General features: G+C 38.7%; 1 protein-coding gene across 4 annotated transcripts in view; it reads right to left on the bottom strand.

Moving 5' to 3' along the window:
- Positions 1 to 5,313: 5,313 nt before the first annotated feature.
- sugct (succinyl-CoA:glutarate-CoA transferase) overlaps positions 5,314 to 21,350 on the bottom strand; it is a 475,105-nt gene continuing 459,068 nt past the window's right edge. The window contains exon 13 of one of the 4 annotated variants that reach the window (XM_087986079.1): positions 5,314 to 6,758. In XM_087986079.1, coding sequence (XP_087842205.1) covers positions 6,702 to 6,758 — 57 coding nt within the window. In that variant the 3' untranslated portion in view covers positions 5,314 to 6,701. The remainder of the gene's footprint in view (positions 6,759 to 21,350) is intronic. The other 3 variants (XM_087986074.1, XM_087986076.1, XR_015756922.1) reach the window with 3 other exon arrangements.

The following is a 21,350-nucleotide window of genomic DNA, read 5'->3' as shown; positions in this document are numbered from 1 at the left end:
AATACCTGTTGTTTAGGTAGTAAGGGGTATATTATAAAGAAATGTAAAGAAATAAATGTGGCAACAGCACATCAGCCAGATGAGATGACCTTTGAATTTTAAGTAATAAGATACAATATGAAAATGGTCAGTGGTTTAGACAATATATGGCATTCTTCATAGAAAATGACCACAAGTTGGTGATCTTTTATTTTTAGAAAATAGAACATTTATAGTACACGAGGGACTGGTTCATCATGACTGTGCTAGTTTATTAACTACAGCAGTCTATACTTACCAACATTAAGTTAAGGGCTGGAAGATTTCCTACTTTGTAGCCTCTCAAATTGATTTTATGATTGTGCACTCACAAGGGGATTGACCACATCCAAAATTTGTAGACAACCCGTCCACAATAATCATCCATCAACCTTGGGTGCCATGTTCTTTCAGATCTCCATTCAACTTCCCATTACCCAAAACATTAATTTGAAAAGCATTGTCCTTGTCCACAAATCTCATATTTGCTCCAATTTAGCCTTTCAAGTCACTTTGTTCAATATAGCCTTTCAGGATAGGCCATCTATTTATTAGAATATGTACAAGTAGATCCAGTTCTTCACTATTACTGGCAAAACCTTCACACGTCATTGACCTGCTGACTGTAATCTGGGAGAAGACTGAAGGATTTTTCTCTCAAATGTATCTTGGTAATGAAAATGCTTTTGTATTATGCAAAAATTTTAAAATTATTTTTACTCATGTAAACCATGCAATACCATATTTGGCACACATATTATAATAATAATGTAGTTTATTTTAGAAAACTCCAAAAGGATTCAAAGAAATCCATCGCCAGACCATAGCAACACGACGGTTGGAGGAAGAGCGCCTCATCTTCCACCTAGGAACCCTCCAACCACAAGGGATGAACTCAGATTTCTCCAGTTTCCTCATTTCCCCTCCCCCCACCTTGTCTCAGTCCCAACCCTCGAACTCAGCGCCACCTTCCTAACCTGCAATCTTCTTCCTGACCTCTCCACCCCCACCCCCACTCCGGCCTATCACCCTCACCTTGACCTCCTTCCACCTATCGCATTTCCAACGCCCCTCCCCCAAGTCCCTCCTCCCTACCTTTTATCTTAGCCTGCTGGACACACTTTCCTCATTCCTGAAGAAGGGCTCATGTCCGAAACGTCGATTCTCCTGCTCCTTGGATGCTGCCTGACCTGCTGCGCCTTTCCAGCAACACATTTTCAGATTTGTCAAATTGCGTTTGGTTGGCAGCTTTCATTTTAAATTTAAACGTAGAAATATTAAATTCAGTCAGGCCTGTGCACTTTTATGAATGATGTTTATTAATGTGCCTTTTTAAAATCTGAATTTCCTTGTGGCCTTAAAAAGGCATAACGAGGCCACATAACTTCTATAGATATTGAATGAAGACAAGCATATTCTATGTACAACTACAGGGTAGATTTCCGAATCATCACACAATGAGCTTGCACACAATGAGCATACGTTTATTTCAGTGAATGGGCTTGTGAATTTTCTAATGGGTGCTCACAGAGTATTTGGCTTGCTAAGATTTGGAAAATGTAACCTTGCTACTTTTATCATAATGTGGAGGTGCCACTGTTGGACTGGGGTAGACAAAGTCAGAAATCACAGAAAATCACTTTACCCGATGAAGAAGCAGTGCTCTGAACACTTAGGATTTAAATTAAACCTGTTCAACTATAACCTGGTGTCCCGTGACATCTAACTTATATCATAGTTAGCATCAAGATTATGAAATATACTTTTGTCCCTTCGTAAGAGGCAAATTAGGCTTAACAGCAACTGCAAGAATATGTTTGGTGTTACCAGTCCCATTCACAAGGTTTTATTACTACTTATTACGATGTGAGAGAATGCAATAGAATCAATATCTGCAATAAATTCCAGAAAGTTCTTTGCTCATTTCCCTGGACATGATAAAAATGCACCTATATACCTGCACTCTGGAAATTAAAACTCATGTGTAAGAATTCATAGAATACAAAGTCTTAAAATAGTATCAAAAAAAGTAAATAAATCATGAACATCAAACATCATCCATATCTGTCTATCTTCAAAGCCTCCTTTAAATCGATTTCTTTAAACACCTCCTAGAGCCACTTCAAGTAACACTTCACTGAAATCTGCTCAGTATCCAAATTTCCTCCCTTTTTTGAAGCAATTTGGGATATTTCTTGACATTAAATAGTTAATTCTGTATTTTCTGACACTTAGTGGGGCTGTGCTTGAAGGAAGTGCATGTCAGAGAACTGGGCTACAATGTCATGGCACCCTCTCTGCCCTGAACTCCTTGGAAGCTACCATCAGGAGTTTAATCTAAGCATAAGTTGTTTTAGCTTTTGTTCTTGAGACTGGTCTTCTTTCATTCTGTTGGCATTGACAGAATATGAACCAATTAATCAGAATGATGAAAGACTGACAGGTGGATTTTAATTAATGTAAACACAATGCTTCATTACTGAAAACATGGAACATGCATATGATAAATCTCCAACGGCAAGACAGGGGATTTTGAATCCATTGTTGCTCCTCCTGGCCTCACATTTCCCTTTTCAGAGAAGGCTCTACCAGTCCTTTTAAGGGCATACAATTAGGCCTCTCACAACTTGACAATATAACATTTGGAATGACTGAGAGATAATGTTGAAAGCTGGGTTTGAAAGAGTTGATTGATTCATTCAATAAAGAAAATCATGAACACATTGTTTACCAATTTATTTTCCTACAAAACTGAGCTTCTCAGGAGGATGAAATAGCATCTTAGCTTCTGAGTAATTTGAAAGACAGTGCCACATTTCATAAAGTCAAAATATAACAATATAGAAAGTAGCCATTCAGGTCCTTCAAGCCTGTGACTGTGCCTACTCTGTGAAAGAACTAACCATTTGGTTTTACTTCCCTCATTCTTCCCATAAAACCCTGCAAGATATTCCCTTTGAAGTAAATGTCCATATATGTTTGCTCTAGAGACATGGACTCAAATTCCACCACAACAGCTAGTGGAATTTAAATTCAATTAATTAATCTGGTACTGAAAGCTCATCACAGCAATAGTGATTTGAACTTACCATTTAAAAAAAAAATCTGGTTCTTTAACATCCTTTAGGAAAGATCTGCCACCTTTGCTGACATGTGGCTCCAGACATGCAACAATGTGATTGACTTTCAACTGCCCTCTGAAAATGGGCGACCAAGCCATTCATTTCAATGTATGGATAATTGTGGATAAGCAACAAATGCCAGGCTTGTTGATGACATGCACATCCCATGAAAGAATAAAGAAAAGCAATGTCAATTGTGGCTCAGTGGGAGTACCCTCGCCTACAAATCAAAAGGATGTGGATTCCCATTCCAAAGGCCTGTGCACAAAACCAAGGCCAATATTCCAGTGTTGTATTTTTGAGTGTCTTTCAGATGGGAATAAAAGATTCCAGCCCACCACTGTTTTGATGAAGAGTTAGAGAGGTCTCCTCAATGACCTGGCCTTTTACCATCAAACAACATCATTAAAAAATTATTTACTGCGTTTCCTACTTTATACTAGTGAATACACTTCAAAATAACTTAATTGACTGTATAGTATTTTGGGAGGTTCTCAGGTTATGAACGAAGCTATATAAATGCAGGGTTTTTAAAAAATTTCCTACAGTGGAAGTTTTACAAAGCGAAGTCATGTATCTGGTGCTAGAACCAGTAAAGGGTATTATATATTGATGGAAAAATAAGGGTAATTTCATAGTCAGATTGACTGCAGAAGGGTAATTGGTAAACAATTATTCTGGTCATTCTGAGCTGCTGGTAAGTTTATCTTTTCTAGACTGCTATGATCTACTTGAATTATTCTAGCAGTGTTCTGATCAAATTCAGATCAACAATGCTCTTGTGTGAAACTATTTTGGCAAGAGATTGCTGACTGCATCTTCATTTTTTAAAAAAATTTACCAATGTGGGATAATGTGTAGTCATCTCACCCCCTCCCTGTGCATATCAGAAAAGGAGTAACCTAATTAAACTTTCCACTTTGTCCTGCCCATCTTTGTTCCATACTCTTGTTTACATACCCTTTATGTTTCCTTTAATACCTTAAAACCATTAATCAAATCACTCTTTAACATTCTAAATTTAACCTTAGGAGTCCAGAAATCATTCTGACAAACCTTTCTTGCCCTCCTTCTAAAAACATATACTTCCTAAAATGTAATCTCCAGAGCTGTTCACTGTACTCCAGGACTATCATGTAATCAAAGCTTTGATTAGTTTAAGCATAACTCCCACAGACTTTCCTTCTAGTCCTCTGGGTATAGGCACAATGAAGCAATTGATAGTCATGTCATATTTCACTTAACTGACCATGTCCTTAATGCCTACGTTGGCCACGTTCTTCTGACAATTCCTCCAATCACGACAGTTAATCTACCAGCTTTGTTGAATGTTGCTCAGCAGTGGGAACTCGTTTTAACCAGTTCAAGTTTTTTTTTCCCTGCCAACATAAGGAAAGGTCTCCAAGACATCTTCATGTGCTTTACTCCTTCCATTAGTACTTTGGTTTGTGCAGTAGCAACTGAAATCGTCACTGGTTACTATTTATTTAGTGCTAGCATTTTCTCTGCTCACTCAGCACAGCACAAATTCGATTGGCACTTAGGTCCAAAATACTGAAGAATACTGGATTGTCTGAAAGGTTTTCTTAATGATTACATTCTAAACCAAAGCCTGTTTGTCTGATCATGAGGATACTACACCTATAGTGTAAAGTGTTTCTTCCAGTATGCTGCTGACATCCACCTATTGAACAATACCATCAAAACCACGCTCACTGGCTTTTCTGTTTTTGCTGAATTTTATTGTTACTGTGTTTGTTTATAAAGTAACAGTGACAGTACTTCAAAAGTAATTAATTTACTCCAAATGCTTTGGGACATCCTGAGGATATGAAAGGTGGTTATATACATATACATACTGTATAGGCAAGTTGTCTTGATAAAAATTTAATGTACAGTGAATTTAGTAAAAGTTAAAAGTTTTTTCCTTTGTTTATCTAGATAAATTCAAAACTGTCATAAAATATTAACGTTAAACAAATAAATGATGAAAATACAGAGATCAGAGCTTTTTTTTTTAGAAACAATAATCTGAACTTCCTAAATGCTTTAATTTTAAAACAATTTCAAAGGTATTTGGCTTGATAGCTAAGAAGTGGAATGTATAATATGTTCTTTCATATCGGAACTAGACAATCTTAACTTTGTTATGTTAATTTTACGTCATGAAGAGATGTTTCAGTAATATTTTTGTGGCAGCATGAATGATGAACATGCCACTCCAGACAAGCATCCGCTATTCAAAAAATCAATGCAACCAAACAGAGATAATGAGAGCTGCCTCAAGGAGAATGAGAAAACAACTGAAAAAAAAACCCAGGGACAAATGCAGTTTTAAAACATTGCATTCAGCATTTTATGCTACCCCAATATTATGTTATTATTACTGTTCTTGATTGGGGATAAAGTTAGTGCTGAAATAATATTATGGAGTACAGAATGGGTCTCCTGCATGCAGTTTTCTAGAGAGCACACAGCACCTTTGACACCCCTACCATTAAACTGACTCTAGGATTTATGTGGTTGACGTTGTAATCTAGTGTTTAATATTTGGATTATTTCCAAGCCAAGTCTATTTTTGTTTTGAAGGACAACATATTTCCTCAAACCAGTGCCTATCTACTTAAAATTTCTTGAATAGCCAGCGTCAGAGATGACTATGGTACTAACTTGAACTCCATATCCATCTTGAAAGTCAAAATGCATTCCTTCAAGGTTCTTCATCAGCCTCCAAAATATTTATATTAAGAAAAACAAAGGAAATAGATAGAAATGTTTATTCTGACAATATCTGTTAGGTTTTACAAACTAATATGTAAACAATTTACAGAGTGTAGTGGTGATAATTGATGCGAGTAAGAAATGTGAGATACAATGACAATTTTATAAGTAAATTACAATATATGCAATGGTACAAAGATCAAATTCTGAAACATTGTTCACCAATCATTTTTGTTTTTATTATAACAATGCACAAATCTGTCACTAAAAGTTTTTTTACGAAGTTGATCTTGCTGAAATATATGGACTTGTGCAATTTTAAAAGCAGTTTCTAGCAGTTCCATAGAGGCATTGTATTTATTTTCAGCTTCAAATCAGACAATGTGCTGGCTGTTAAAGTTAGCTTTCCATTCATTAAAAGTGGATGAATTTCCACAAGGTTAAACAATACTCAATAGTTAAAAGACTACTTTGTTTAAGACTTCAGATAAACCATTTTGAATTCAATTGATTTGTGAATGAAATATTTTGCGATGGATTAGATCCATCATTATTTTCATTAAGAATTCTGCATTTTGCTATATAAATCTAACACTTCTGATTAGCTTTGCAACAACTTGGAGTGAAATTTACTTTGTTGTTTTGTGCTTGTAGAATTGTAAATGATCCTCTCTGAACTGTGAAGTTGGTTCATCTCAGAAAGGTCAATAAATTGTCTAAGAGAGATTAGCCTTTAATGATGTGCATGCTGGTCAACTATTCCTGCTGCAAGCAATTCATTGATATAGCTCTCACTATAACCCAGCAAGTTCTTCAGTATCGCAACAGTGTGCTGTCCAATCAGTGGTGGTGGCTTTGGATTTGATACCTTGAAGTCACTGAACCTGACAGCAGGACCTGTGAAATAATCAAGAGAGTTTAATATTACACACAAGAAACATAACTTACTATGGTTCCATGTCAAATTTTGAAGGAGAACAGGAAACTTCAACATCAATTTAAAAGTAAACATATTTAATCAGAGGATGCTATATATTTAAAGCACTCTTTGTTCTTCAAAGCTGTTGTTAATCTGCTTTCCCACTTGATTCTTCAGTTAACATTGGCCATAAGCAGAAGAAGGGTGTGCTTATTAGTATATAACAATAATGCGAAAATAATAATACAAGATTGAACCCAGAAACAGTTCTCCCAGGAGCACAGATCGAAAAGTTAACAGACAGAAAATTATTGTATGATAGTACTTTCATACTGTTCAATTTTTAAGGATACTGCTCTTTGCTGGGAATATCCAGTCAAGGTTTCGAACAGGATTGTGTGCTAAACACATGTCCTTCTGCAAATCATTTCAAAAGAACAAAGAATTGTCACTTGCACTAAAGTGTACACATGCCAGATCCTTGATTCCAGGAGGCCAGATTTTGAGGATAGGTTGCATAATTTTAGTTTATAGTTCCTTTAATTCAGATTGTTGAAAGGTGATTTAACCTAAGTATTTAAAACAATAATTCAATTGCCTAAACACAGTGAAGCTATTTCCTCTAGCAAGAGAACCAAGGATAAAACAATATAATCTTATTATTAGACTTAGACTATTTAATGGTGAATTTGGAAATATCGCTTTCCTCCAAAAGGCTGTGGATGCTAAGTTAATTTAAAATTTCACCACTGAAATCAACAGATTTTTGTTAGGTAAGTGTACCAAGGGATACAAAATAAAGTTAGAATTGAAATACAGTTCAACCAAGATCTATGTGCATGACAAAGCAGCATAATTGCCTACACTTGTTCTTATGCATTACTCTCCTGATTCAATTGAAGAAAAAAACTATGATAAGTAACTAGACTCTATGTAAAATTAACAAGAATATTTGTAATGGAAAGATGTGTGAGTATGAATAGACTGAAGGCACTGACAAAAAAACTGTAATTCTTTGAGAGTAGCTCCACTCAAATTTCATAAAGTTTTTCAGACAAAATAACGGAGGGATTTTTGGAATGGGTGCTGAATTGGCATGATACCAGCAATATGGCCTTGGCTCCTACCCAAAGCAGCAAGCAAGAGACGCCAAGCATTAGGCCTCAATTTTTTTATTAGCAGTCTGCAAGTATCAAAAGAATGTCTGCTTCACATGCAGTTTTTCATGACTGATCATGAGTATTACTTGTGTCTTCTTTTGTACTGATTGTTGTAGTTTCTGATACTGAGGACAGGAGTTTATGTTGCACTGGTGCCTCCCAGTCCTTCATAACAAATGACAGGGACAATGTGCCACTCAGGAGGGTCAATCCATAGTCATTTAACGCTTGGAAGGGCTCAATGGTTGGCTCAGCAGAACACTTCTGCTCCTATGTAGGGAGCCAGTTCCTGGTTCTAATGGAGCCACGACTAAGATTACATTCTGTTCCCAACTGTAATCTTTGCTGGAGCTGGATGGGGAAGCATGTTGGGAGGAGTGACTTTTGGGAGAGCCAAACCATGAGGTTGGACAGACAGGCCAGGGGTAGAAGGGGAAATGCAGGATAGAAAAGGTTGATGGAGAAGTTGAGGAATTCCATTTGGACCTGGGTGTCCATAAAGGAATGATGTGAAGGTGCCGATTTTGGACTGGGGTGGACAAGGTCAGAAGTCACATGACACTGTGTTATAGTCTAACAGGTAAATTTGAAATCACAAGCTTTTGGAACACTGCCCCTTCATCAAGTGAAGTGAAGAAAGCGTGCAGGCACAGAATTTATAGGCAGAGACATCAAAAGCTATTATAAATGGTGTGAGTGGAATGTCAAAAAGTAAGCCTCTTGCAGGTGATCAAAAGTGTTCTGTATTAGTAAAATCTTCCTTGCTGTCATGTTTTAACACCATCACCTTGATAGCTTGTTATCATCTTCCTACCTTAATTAGTTTGTACGGTTTTGGATTACTTGTTATTTTGGGTAGATCCTCAGCATGTGACTCTTCCGCCTAATGTACTATTCCAGCTGTTTAGTTTGTCTACAATACCATCTTATTTTTAATTTTTTGTAATTATTTCTCTGCCTCATTCAATTGGATTATAGGTCATCCCCTTCACTTACTACTCAACTGTTGACATTTTATTCACACCGTTTGACACTTTTCATCACCAGCAGAGATTTATAATTTGACACTCCACTCACATCATTTGTATGATCTTTTAATCCCTCTGCCCATTGATCAATTAACCTGTAAGTTCTATGCCTGTATGTTTTCTTCACTTGATAAAGGGGCAGTGCTTGTGATTTCAAATAAACCTTTTGGACTATAACCTGGTGTTGAGTAACTTCTGATCTTGTCCACAAAGGCAGTAAACCTTTTTATTGATAGTCTACACAGTCGAAGTTGCTGCGGTATCCACTAGTTGGTTATATAAGAGCTTCAGTTGGGTGAAAGGGTTGCCTGATGCCTTCCCAGCTGCATTTCAAATTACACAAAGGATGGATGAGGGTAGCCTTCAGCTACCTGGAAAAACAGCCTTGCACATAGCTGTGAACAGGAGATAAGGGACAGAGATAAGGAGAAAGATTGCAGGGAAAAAAAAGATCACAGTGGGGCTTGTGGGGAGTGTTGGCCAATCACAGCTCTTAAATGTCCATGGTTGTGAAGATGAGGAGGGAAGAAGTGTCAGAAGTGAACCAAGTGAAGTAGAGGCATTATTGTGCATGTTAAAATAGAATGCCTTAGTAACAGACAGGTATTGAGAGTAGTTCGGCTAAAGTGTCAAAGATAATACCAGTAAACATGGCTTCAGAGCAATGAGGAAAGCTGACAATATTGACTCTGGGGGGTCGGGGTGTGTTAACATTGGGAGCAGCTGAAAATGATGGTTTCCATTTTTCGAGCAGAGTTGAGGGATTTAAATGACTGCATTTTTGCAGGAACAGAACATTAGAAAGATACAATTTCTGGATTGTAAAGGACTAAGAATATTTACAAGTTTTATTATTGGCAGAAGAAAAGAGTTGAAGTTGTATTACTTCTTCATTCAACTCTAAAAGTGAATACATTTAGTGAACAAGCTAGACCTATGCTAATCCAGTGAAACTATTTGAGGTCTGTGATACATTGAAAGGATCTCTATTAAGATGCAAGTTATTCAATCTTTACTGTGGACCCAATCATGCAGAAAGAGCAGAATTTTCAAAGCTCACTAAAAATGAGACTGATGATTGTGGTGTTTACATAGACACAAATAGGAAGCTGTGGAGCTTGAAATAGTCCGTAAACCAATTAGTAAACACAGTACAGGAATTGTGATGGGAAACAAGCAAAAGCAGAGCTTAGTTTAATTAAAATTCCAGTTAATTCACTATCAGTCAATTCTCCTGCATGACTGAGTTACAACACTGAAGCATGGTTTTTTTTTTCAGTAAGCAGACTATTGTGTAGTGTGTAATATTGTAATTAAATGGACACTATCCTCCTGAAATAGTGTGTGACAAACTTATTTGTTGTTTGAGGAGAGGCGGAGTGGTACTTCACTGCAAATGGCATCATAGACAAGTGATATGACAATGTAATTTGGTATGTTGTGAACAAATGGATAAACATTTGCCAAAGTTTTTCTTTTGACAATGGCATCTTTTAAAGAAAAGTGGCTTCAATTAAACATCTTCACTTTCTTAAAGTAGCTGTTCTGCCAACTCTGAGTGTTTAATTGCAGAATTGGTAACATGCTGACCTTACCAACAGAAAGATAAAAAATAAACATCAACTTTTATTAAAAATTGTAAATTTTTCAAAGTACTAGAAGAATTTATAAACAAGGGTAAAATGCCCTGGAATTGATTAAACAATCCACTAGGACAGAGAGTTCCAGCTGTCCATTTCTAGCCACCAGCTGCCAAACACCCTGTGTTGTATTCACATAAACAGAGGCATATTGGATGTGTTGTTACCACATCTGTCTTCAGATTACTGCTAAACGGACCCCGAGACAGATGAGATCAGCACTTGAAGCAAAGCTAAAGTATCAAACCACAAAGATATTTTTATAAACTTGATAGAATCATACAGCTTCTTAGACGTTTGCTATCGCTGTAACAATGAAAACATTGTCCCCTGTAGCCGCACACTACTCTGAGCTGGACATAAATTGACATTTCTTTGTTGTCACTTGCTCAACATCACTAACAAGCACTATTGTAGGACTACCATCAGTACAAAAGCTATGGAGGTTCAGTGTATCACTTCACCATGGCTTCAGCCGTGACTCAGTGGTAGCACACTCACTGCTGAATCAGAGGGTTGTGGGTTTAAGTCTCACTGCAGAGACTCTCATACATAATTCAAGCTTACATTTCAATGCAGTATTGATGGAGCATTTCACTCCAAGAGATGCTGTATTTCTATTCAATTTTAAAAACCACCATCATCACTACAGAAGGAGTATTAGACAAACTAATGGGACTAAATCCCCCTGGTCTTGATGGTTTGCATCCTAGAATTCTAAAACAGGTAGCTATAGAGATAAACTGGTTCTAATTTTCCAAAGATCCTTGGATTCTGAAGAAGTAACAGAGGATGGAAACTGCCAATGTGACATCTTTTTGTCTACGTTGCAACAGTGAAAGGTGCTTTACATTTGCAAGGTTTCTCTTTCTCTGGGGAGCTACAGAGAAATGCAACAACCCAAGAAACAAATGTTTTAGGGAAAAAAACGATTCCAAAATAGGCTGAGATCCAAGCTTTATCCTCAAGTACTGAATTGAAAAATAGATTGGGATTGCAATTTTTTGAAATTATTATTTTTAATTATTACCCTCAAAACTATCATGTAGTGACTGATGTCCAGATTATCAACACCAAAATGTTTTGAATTGAAATTGACATGTATTTCATGTATGATTGGCATAAAGGAAGGACAGTCAGTCCATCAGGTCGATGTGGCTGTTTGTGTAGCATAACAATCAGTCCTGTTCTTATGGATATTGGAGCTACAGATTGGAAGGTGGCAAATGAAACCCTACTACTTATAAAGGGAGGGAGTGCAAACACAGAGAATTATAGACCAATTAGCCTAACATCAGTATTATGCAAATGCTAGGATCTATTATAACAGATGTAAGAACTGAACATTTGGCAACTATTAAGAAGGTTAGAAAAAGCCAGCATGAGTTTATGAAAGGCAAATCATTATTAACAAATCTACAGGAGTATTTTGAGGATGTAACTAGTACAGTAGATAAGGGAGAACCATTAGATGTGGTGCATTTAGATTTTCAGAAGGCTTTTAATAAGATCTATCATAAGAGGTTAGAAGACAAAGTTGGAGAACATGGGATAGGTGTAAACTATTGGCACAAATTGAGAATTGATTGACAGACAGGGAACAGAAAATGGGAGAAATTAGTCTTTTATCAAGTGTGAGGCAGTAATTAGTGGGGTACCATTAGGATTAGTATTTAGGCCCAGCTATTCACGAAATATAAATGACCTGGATGAGGGAAACAAATGCAAAATTTCCAAGTTTGACGATGACAGATGACTGAACAGGATTGTGAGTTCTAAGGAGGATGTAATGAGGCTTCCAGGTGATTTAGACAAGTTGAGTGAGTGGACAAACACAGGGCAGATGCAGTATGATGTGGCAAAGTGCAAAGTTATGCACTTTGGTGTGAAAAACGGAAAGAAAGGGTATTATTTAACTAATAATATATTGAGAAATTGGATGTACAGAGAGATCTGGATGTTCTTATTCACAGTTCAATAAAAGTAGATAGGCAGGTGCATCAAGCAATTGGGAAGGCAGGTGGCTTTCATTGCAAGAGGATTTGAGTTCAAAAGAAGGGATGCCTTACTGCACTTACCAAAGGCCTTGGTGTGACCTACTGTAAGCAGTTTTGGTTTTCCTTTCTAAGACAGGATATACTTGTCATTGAGGGAGTGCAGAGTAAGTTCACAGGGCTGATATCAAGAATGGCAGCACTGTTGTATCAGCAGACTGGGCCTGGATTCTCTAGAGTTTAAAGGGTGAGAGGGGATCTAATTGAAACATATAAAATTCTAATGGGGCCAGACAAACTAGATGCAGGGAGGATGAATAACCAGTTGAGGAGTCTAGAAGGTGGAGCATTTAGGACTGAGATAAAGAAAAAATTCTTCACTAAAAAGGGAGTGAACCTGTGGAACTCTCTACCGTAGAAGGACATGGAGGTCAAATCTCCAAATCTATTCAACAAAGGGATAGATAAGTGGTAACGATTTTAAAGGCAATAAGAGACATAGAGGAAAAAGAGGACTTCGGCATTGAAATATATGACTAGCCAAATGATACCAAATGGTGGAGCGGGCTTAAAGAACAAAATGGTGTACTGTTGCTCGTGCATAAAATGCGCCCAATGCTGAGAAATATTGCAAATGGTCAGCTGAGACTCAAGTTGAGTGCGTGTCCAGGATACTACTAAATGCACTAGGCCTTTTAGTCTGGAACTTCACCAAGTGTTATGCCCCTCCTATGTATTAATACTAGCAGTTTCACACATATTTAAATGTCTCCAATGGATAGAGGCAACATTGGAGCTGTTCTGCTCAGGATTATTCCACGGTTGCTGCAAATTGATTTATAAAACATGATTAAAATTTCAAATAAGTTTTAGGAAAACCTTTTGTAGACCAGAGAGGAAAGTAAGAATGTTGCACACTGAATCTAGTTTATGCAACTGACCTCTCTCCCCGCTCCCCTGCCCCGGCCAACTCTAGTGCAAACACCATCCCAGTAACTATCAGTTTTCCTCTTTAAATGATTGAGATGACTGTGGAAGCCTGACAGGGGCCAAGTAGTTTCAGCAAAACTGTCAATGAGGTTTGAAGTTGTATTTCAGATTAGCCTCGGCCTCCGAGCTTTCTGAGGCCGAGACTAATTTTTACCCGCTAAAAGTTGAATGTGGAAATGTGATCAATGGACACTAATTCTCTTCTTCCTCCTTTAACACCTATGAGGATTGGAAAGTTGCTTGGATCCAAAATTGAATGACAAAAATCATGGGCCTTCAACTTCTTTCCAATGGGTCCACTTCTTTCCTTAGAATTAACCTAAAATTGGCAGTGAAAACAGGAAGTGTAGTAATTTTTTTTTAAATCACAAAAAGGATGCACGGTAGCTCAGTTGGTGAAAATATTACCCACAGTGGAGCTACTTCATTTGTCTCAAGGTGATCCCAAGTTCAATCCTTTCAGCGACCACATCTAAAATTTCTCCTCCCATTCAGGCACGATCTGACTTGCTAATGTTGCCAGATCAAGATCCTATCACCAAGACTTTACAATCACACACAGACTGTGGAATTCTTGAGGAAGAACACCATTACCCTCTCAGGCAGACCAGGAGTTTACAATAAATCCCGGTTCTGCCACTGTTACAAATCCTGAGAATTCTTTTTTTACACAAGTTAACTGGTCTCAGAGAGCAGCACAAATAAATTAGGGAGAGAAAAGCAGCAAAGCTTCTCACTTCCGATTACTCCCCAGTGACACTTACTGGAAGCGTATGCAGGTGTCATGTGAGAAGCTTAGCTGTTTTGGAACCTAGAGCTGGAGAAATGGACTTGACAGTGATGTCACAACATGGTTTTATCCTCACACCACAAATTATAACCAATTACAACATTCATACAAGATGGTGTGTGAGAAATTATAGCATAGCAAGGAGTTAATATCATGTGCTACATGGAATTCTAAAATGCATTAAAGCTGACAATATATGGAATTCCTCAATGCATAAAATTTGATAATACATGGAATTCTACAATGAAATTACTTCTATAAAAATCTTAAAAGATAGTTTTAAAAATGTTAGATATATCCAGAATGCTCTGCAGGAATGACAAGTGGAGTGAGGAGTAAGTTAAGGACGAATGTAATGGACATGAGGCAATTGCAGATTCCCATCAATCTTCAAGGACATCTACTTCCTGAAACACTCATAATATATAAGTTCCAGATTCACCATTTGAGCAATGAAAGAAAGGTTGCAGGTGACCATGGAATGAATTTATATTGATTTATACATAACATCAGGTAAAGAGAAATGGTGAACATAAGAAAAAAAACCCATAATAGCACACATTTTTCCTAAAGGCGATATGGTTTTAAGACAATTTCTTTCTCTCAAAGAAATCATGGAAGGTCCACAGCCAATAGAGTGGGTCCTGCTCATGAAACCAGTCGTTGCTACCACGAGGGATGAGGATTTCTCATGGGAAAGGAAACATCTGGCTCCATTTAGTACCTCTGGCAAAGTGATAATTAGAAATGCAATAGAAAGTTGATTATGGGGTGTGAATTGTGCATCACATCACTTACTGCTGTCCTTCATCCATCTGCCCCTCATAAATACATAGGATGCAATATTTATGAGATGATGATAAGAAGTGAGTTGATAAAAGACAAGAGGCAGAAACATGACTTTTGTGGTGCAGGCATAGTCTGAGTCTGGTGGTTTGGGTTCAAGTCCCACCTCTTCCAGATGCATGTGATAATGTCTCTACATAGGTTGCCCAGGAATCAGAAGGTTTTGGTTCAAGTTCCATTGTAGGACCTGAGCACAAAGTTCTGCACTGTTCACTACAGTTCTAAATGAGAGCTGCACTGTCAGGAATGCTGTCTTTCTGATTACGTGTTCAACTGAAATCCCATCTGCTTCCATGGTGGATGTAAGAGATCTCAAGGCAGGAACACATCATCATCCATAATGTTCCCAGCAATGCCAGATACTCTGAGCCCAACATTATGGGCAAACACCTTCTTTGTGGAATACAGGCATCCTTTACCCCTGCTGATTCTGTTCTGCTCCTTTCTATTGTCTGTCACCTTGACCCACAAGAGGGAAGAATCAATGCATAGCACTGTGTGTGATGTTCTTGTCATAGCTGACAATTGGGTAAATGTGTAGACAGTAGAGCTGGGTGAGAGTCTGAAAATACGGTAAATGGATGAGGGTGTGGTCAGTGTTAGCTGTGAATCCTGAGTGGTGAAAGAAGAGATATGGGTAGTGTTGCATTGAGCAGCTTGAAAGGCTGGCAGTGTGTGTTCGCAAGATGTCATGTCAAGATGCAATCACTGATCTAGACAGAAATATGAGATTGAGTCTCCTGAAGAAGTTGTGCTCAACAATGAGCAGAAAATAAATATTTTGCCTGTGTACCTTGTGCTTCAGATATTGCCTCCTGTGAGCTCGAGTTCTGTCTCTACAGTGGCAGATAGATGCTAGTCCTGCTCTGACTATTGGTGCTGGCTGTCTTGCTCCTCATAAAAGGCAACACAAAACTCCATGGTCTGATCTTCAAAACCTTAGAAAATCACTTTATAACAATGAAAGCAAGGTTTTAGAACACATCCTGTGAGGTAAAGCTTTTCATCTAATGAGTGGGCAAACATATAATGGATACAGTTGCTAAATGTGAAGTTGTACACTTTGGTATGAAAAACAGAAAGCAAGTGTATTATTGAAACGGAGTTACATTGGGAAGTGATTATACAAGGGGATCTGGGTGTCCACGTCCATCCGTCAGTGAGAGTAGACAAGCGGATGAGCAAACAATTAGGAAGCCAACTGCTATATTGGCTCTCATTGCAAGAGGATTTCAGTTCAGAAGTAAGTTTGTCTTACTGTAGTCATACGAGGCCCAGGTGAGGCAAAAAAACAGCATAGTTGCCAATTGATCAGCCTTATTAATCTCTCCCCTTGTTCAGCTGGACCAGTTCTAGGAAGCTTTGGAAAAGTGTACTGGCGGTTAAAGCCTGAGTCCATGCTTAACGATGCAGTAAATAGATTTTTAAGAAATGTTAATAACAGAATCACTTATCCCAGCGGTGCAGATGGGGTGGTGGAAATGGACTCCCCCACAATCACAAGTTCACTCCAGTTAAAATCAAAAGCATGAGGAAATTGAAGATTTCCCTGACAATTTTTCTATATGAACCTTACACTCCCACCCAATGTAACAGGTTAAAATTCCCCGGGCATGTTATTTACTCTGCTTTTTTTATTGTGCCGAAGTAAAACTAACGCAAGCTTTTTTAATCTTGCAAAGTTGACATTTTGAAAATTGTCACAGTTTGATACTGTGTGGGAGGAAATGACTTCAGAACTCTGTGGAAAATCATTGCCCAAATCAAGTTCTGAAAGTGTCACCCATCGTCAAGATTTTGTGACTACATCTTGTGGAGGTGGGGGAACCTTCTGGAAATAACACCACGTTGTCTGGGTGCAGATCCTCTTCATAGAACAAAACATGACTGTTCTAAACCCTTTTCGAAGTGAAAATCTAACAGAGGAACAATTCCTGGTTCACAGTCTCCAAAGCTGAAAGAAAAGGCAAAATAAACAGAAACCGCACATTTAAAATTCTTCATGTTCACATTTAAATGAATACATCTAATGTTTAGCAAAGATTGCATAATACAGTTTTTCATTCAACTTTATACCAGGACTAATTTCAAAAGTCCTTGGTTGTCTTTCAGTTGAAATGTTAAACTGAGGCCTAGTTTGCACTTTTGGGTGATACAAAAGATATTTGAAGAAGAGGGTCCTCCCCACTTTGCTGGTCAAGATTCTTTCCTCAGCCAAAGTTACCAAGAGCAGATTAACTGGTCAGTCACTCCATTTGTGTTTGAGAGTTCACAGTGCTGCATTTCCTTAAATAATGATGGCATTTTGGAAGTACAACTCCGAATATTTCCATTTTACCCTGGACTGTCACCTACATCAGACAAATGGTGCTAACTATTTGCCATTGCTGTTTGGTATGAGTATCTAAGTGTATTACATATTTTGTAAAGAAGGTCAACCGTACTTGTTAAAATGCACATACAAACTTACAAATTGGTTCCCAAAAGTCCCATGACTGCTTTTTAGTGATTGACGACAGCCTTACAAAGCAGACAGAATAAATCTTAGCATAAATCACAAAAATATACATTCAGAGTTCAAGTAACCCTTGGACAACACAATGGGTCTGTCCATTGATGTGGCAATTCAACAACAAGAGATCAGGAGGATATGATAGGAAATTCCAGTATCATTGATGTTGCATTGTGAAATAATAACTCATTTTAAATTTAACATTTCAATAATCTTGCTTTTATTGTGTTAAGAGAGATCATGAGCCACAAATTGAGGCAAAGGTCCAAGGAGACTCTGACAGGCAGCATTAGAAAGAAAGACAATCCTGACCTTGGAGACAAAAAGAATCAAACCAACTAAAGCACTGCAGTCCTGAATCAGGGTACCAAAGGACACAGCCTGTTCTGACATAAAAGAAAAGCAGCTGGACTGAGCAGAACCTGTTCTGCTCAATCCAGCTGTTGAAGCAAGATCTAACTATAGAAGTCCAGAAACCATTGCAGCAACTGATGCTCTGACTTTGAGTTTGCAACCCCTTCACTTCAGAAGGAGAAATCTTCAAACACCATTATGTTTGTCATGAAAACGAACTGGTTTTATTTTAAGCTTTATTCCTATCTTTTTATTCATAACTATTTTTCTTTGCATTTGTATTTTAGCTAATTACAACATCACTTTCAATTAATAACATCCAGAAATAATTGTGTAATCAGCTTGTGTTTATCTCAGTTAGGACTAAAGCTAGCTATTTTTAATTCAGAACACTCAAAAACACAAATTATTCAAATTTGAAGTTCATGGACCACTCAGAGGACAGACCTGATGTAGTCGTGACACATTAAAGCCATTTACAAAGGCGCCACTTAAACTGTATTAAGCATGGAGACTATTTCAGGAAGTTCAAGCAGCTGTCGCACCTTATTGAAATGCAACTAATTTAAATCATCTGCCTGTTATTGAGTTATTTTATGAGTTCCACAACTTGCTTCAGTCACCAATCCACCCCCACCCTGTGAATTCTAGAAATCCTGCAAAAGCTATGAGATTTATGTGAGGTGCTGGAAGACTGGAGGTTGGCCAAGGTGGTGCCACTATTTAAGAAAGTGGGTAAGGACAAGCCAGGGAACTATAGACCAGTGAGCTTGATGTTGGTGGTGGGCAGGTTGTGGAGGAAATCCTGAGGGACAGGATTTACACATATTTGGAAAGGCAAGGATTGCGTGTGGGAAATAGTGTCTCACAAACTTGGTTGAGGTTTTTGAAAAAGTAACAAAGAGGATTGATGTGGGCAGAGTGGTGGACGTAATCTATATGAACTTCAGTTCGACAAGGTTCCCATGGGAGACTGGTTAGCAAGGTTAGATCTCATGGAATACAGGGAGAACTAGCCATTTGGGTACAGAACTGGCTCAAAGGTAGAAGAAAGAGGGTGGTGGTGGAGGGCTGTTTTCAGACTGGAGGCCTGTAACCAATGGAGTGCCACAAGGATCGGTGCTGGGTCCACTACTTTTCGTCATTTATATAAATGATTTGGAAGTGAGCATAAGAGGTATAGTTAGTAAGTTTGAGATGACACCAAAATTGGACAGCAAAATTGGTGTAGTGGACAGCAAAGAAGGTTGCCTCAGAGCACAACGGGATCTTGATCAGATGGGCAAATGGGCTGAGGAATGGCAGTTGGAGTTTAATTTAGATAAATGCGAGGTGCTGCATTTTGGGAAAGCAAATCTTAGCAGGACTTATACACTTAATGGTAAGGTCCTAGGGAGTGTTGCTGAACAAAGAGACTTGGAATGCAAGTTCATAGTTCCTTGAAAGTGGAGTCAAAGGTAGATAGGATAGTGAAGAAAGCATTTGGTATGCTTTCCTTTACTGGTCAGAGTATTGAGTATAAGAGTTGGGAGGTCAGGTTGCAGCTGTACAGGACATTGGTTAGGCCACTTTTGAAATATCATGTGCAATTCTGGTCTCCTTCCTATTGGAAGGATGTTGTGAAACTTGAAAGGGTTCAGAAAAGTTTTACAAGCATGTTGCCAGGGTTGGAGGATTTGAGCTATAGGGAGAGGTTGAATAGACTAGGGTTGTTTTCCCTGGAGTGTCGGAGGCTGAGGGGTGACATTATAGAGGTTTATAAAATCATGATGGGCATGGATAGGATAAATAGACAAAGTCTTTTCCCTGGGGTGGGGGAGTCTAGGACTAGAGGGCATAGGTTTAGGGTGAGAGGGGAAAGATATAAAAGAGACCTAAGGGGCAACGTTTTCACGCAGAGGGCGGTACGTGTATGGAATGAGCTGTCAGACGAAGTGGTGGAGGCTGGTAAAATTGCAACATTTAAAAGGTATCTGGATGGGTATATGAATAGGAAGGGTTTGAAGGGATATGGGCTGGGTGCTGGCAGGTGGGACTAGATTGGGTTGGAATATCTGGTTGGTGTGGACAAGTTGGACCGAAGGGTCTGTTTCCGTGCTGTACATCTCTATGACTTGTTGAGCTCCTTGTTATCCCATGGCCCATTTGGCCACTTCTTGATTATTCACCACCACCTTCAGCTTCTTCTTCATCAAAAAGCAAACCTTTTCTTTACAACTGCAGTTTATCCCTATAACCTGGCATAAAGTCCAGGCTTATCTTTATAATCAGGTTTACATTTGGCTCTATAATTTGGTAACCCTGTAGGAAAAGAATTCTGAGTGGCTCCAAGACTTAATCACCAATCTATCTCAAGCATGTGATTTGATTTATTTATTGTCACGTAATACCCTTTCACAAAATACAGTGAACAGTTTTGTATAGTGTCACTACTCTTCGGCACCATCTTAAAACATAAGAAAAGTAAACCAAAACATAGAATACAAAGGCAGAAAAATGAAGAAAGAAAAAGAGTGTCCAACTTTATAGTCGTTTTTATTAAGTGCGCCACCTGGGGCCATGGACCTAATGGAGAAAGTGAGGACTGCAGATGCTGGAGATCAGAGCTGAAATTGTGTTGCTGGAAAAGCACAGCAGGTCAGGCAGCATCCAAGGAGCAGGAGAGTCGACGTTTCGGGCATGAGCCCTTCTTCAGGAATGAGGAGAGTGTGCCAAGCAGGCTAAGATAAAAGGTAGGGAGGAGGGACTTGGGGGAGAGGCGTTGGAAATGCGATAGGTGGAAGGAGGTTAAGGTGAGGGTGATAGGGCAGAGTGGGGGTGGGGGCAGAGAGGTCAGGAAGAAGGTTGCAGGTTAGGAAGGTGGTGCTGAGTTCAAGGGTTGGGACTGAGACAAGGTGGGAGGAGAGGGGAAATGAGGAAACTGGAGAAATCTGAGTTCATCCCTTTTACTATAAACCGACCGACTCCCACAGCTACCTAGACTACACCTCCTCCCACCCTGTCCCCTGTAAAAACGCCATCCCATATTCCCAATTCCTTCGTCTCCGCCGCATCTGCTCCCAGGAGGACCAGTTCCAATACCGAACAACTCAGATGGCCTCCTTCTTCAAAGATCGCAATTTCCTCCCAGATGTGATCGACGATGCTCTCCACTGCATCTCCTCCACTTGCCGTTCCTCCACCCTTGAGCCCGGCCCCTCCAATCGCCACCAGGACAGAACCCCATTGGTCCTCACCTACCACCCCACCAACTTCC

Source organism: Chiloscyllium plagiosum, unplaced genomic scaffold (assembly GCF_037043375.1).
Source record: "Chiloscyllium plagiosum isolate Xiang-an unplaced genomic scaffold, Cpla_swu_hap1 HiC_scaffold_4, whole genome shotgun sequence".
NCBI classification, from domain to species: domain Eukaryota; kingdom Metazoa; phylum Chordata; class Chondrichthyes; order Orectolobiformes; family Hemiscylliidae; genus Chiloscyllium; species Chiloscyllium plagiosum.
The sequence above is the reverse complement of the archived record's forward strand: the minus strand, read 5'-3'. Positions and strand labels throughout refer to the sequence as shown.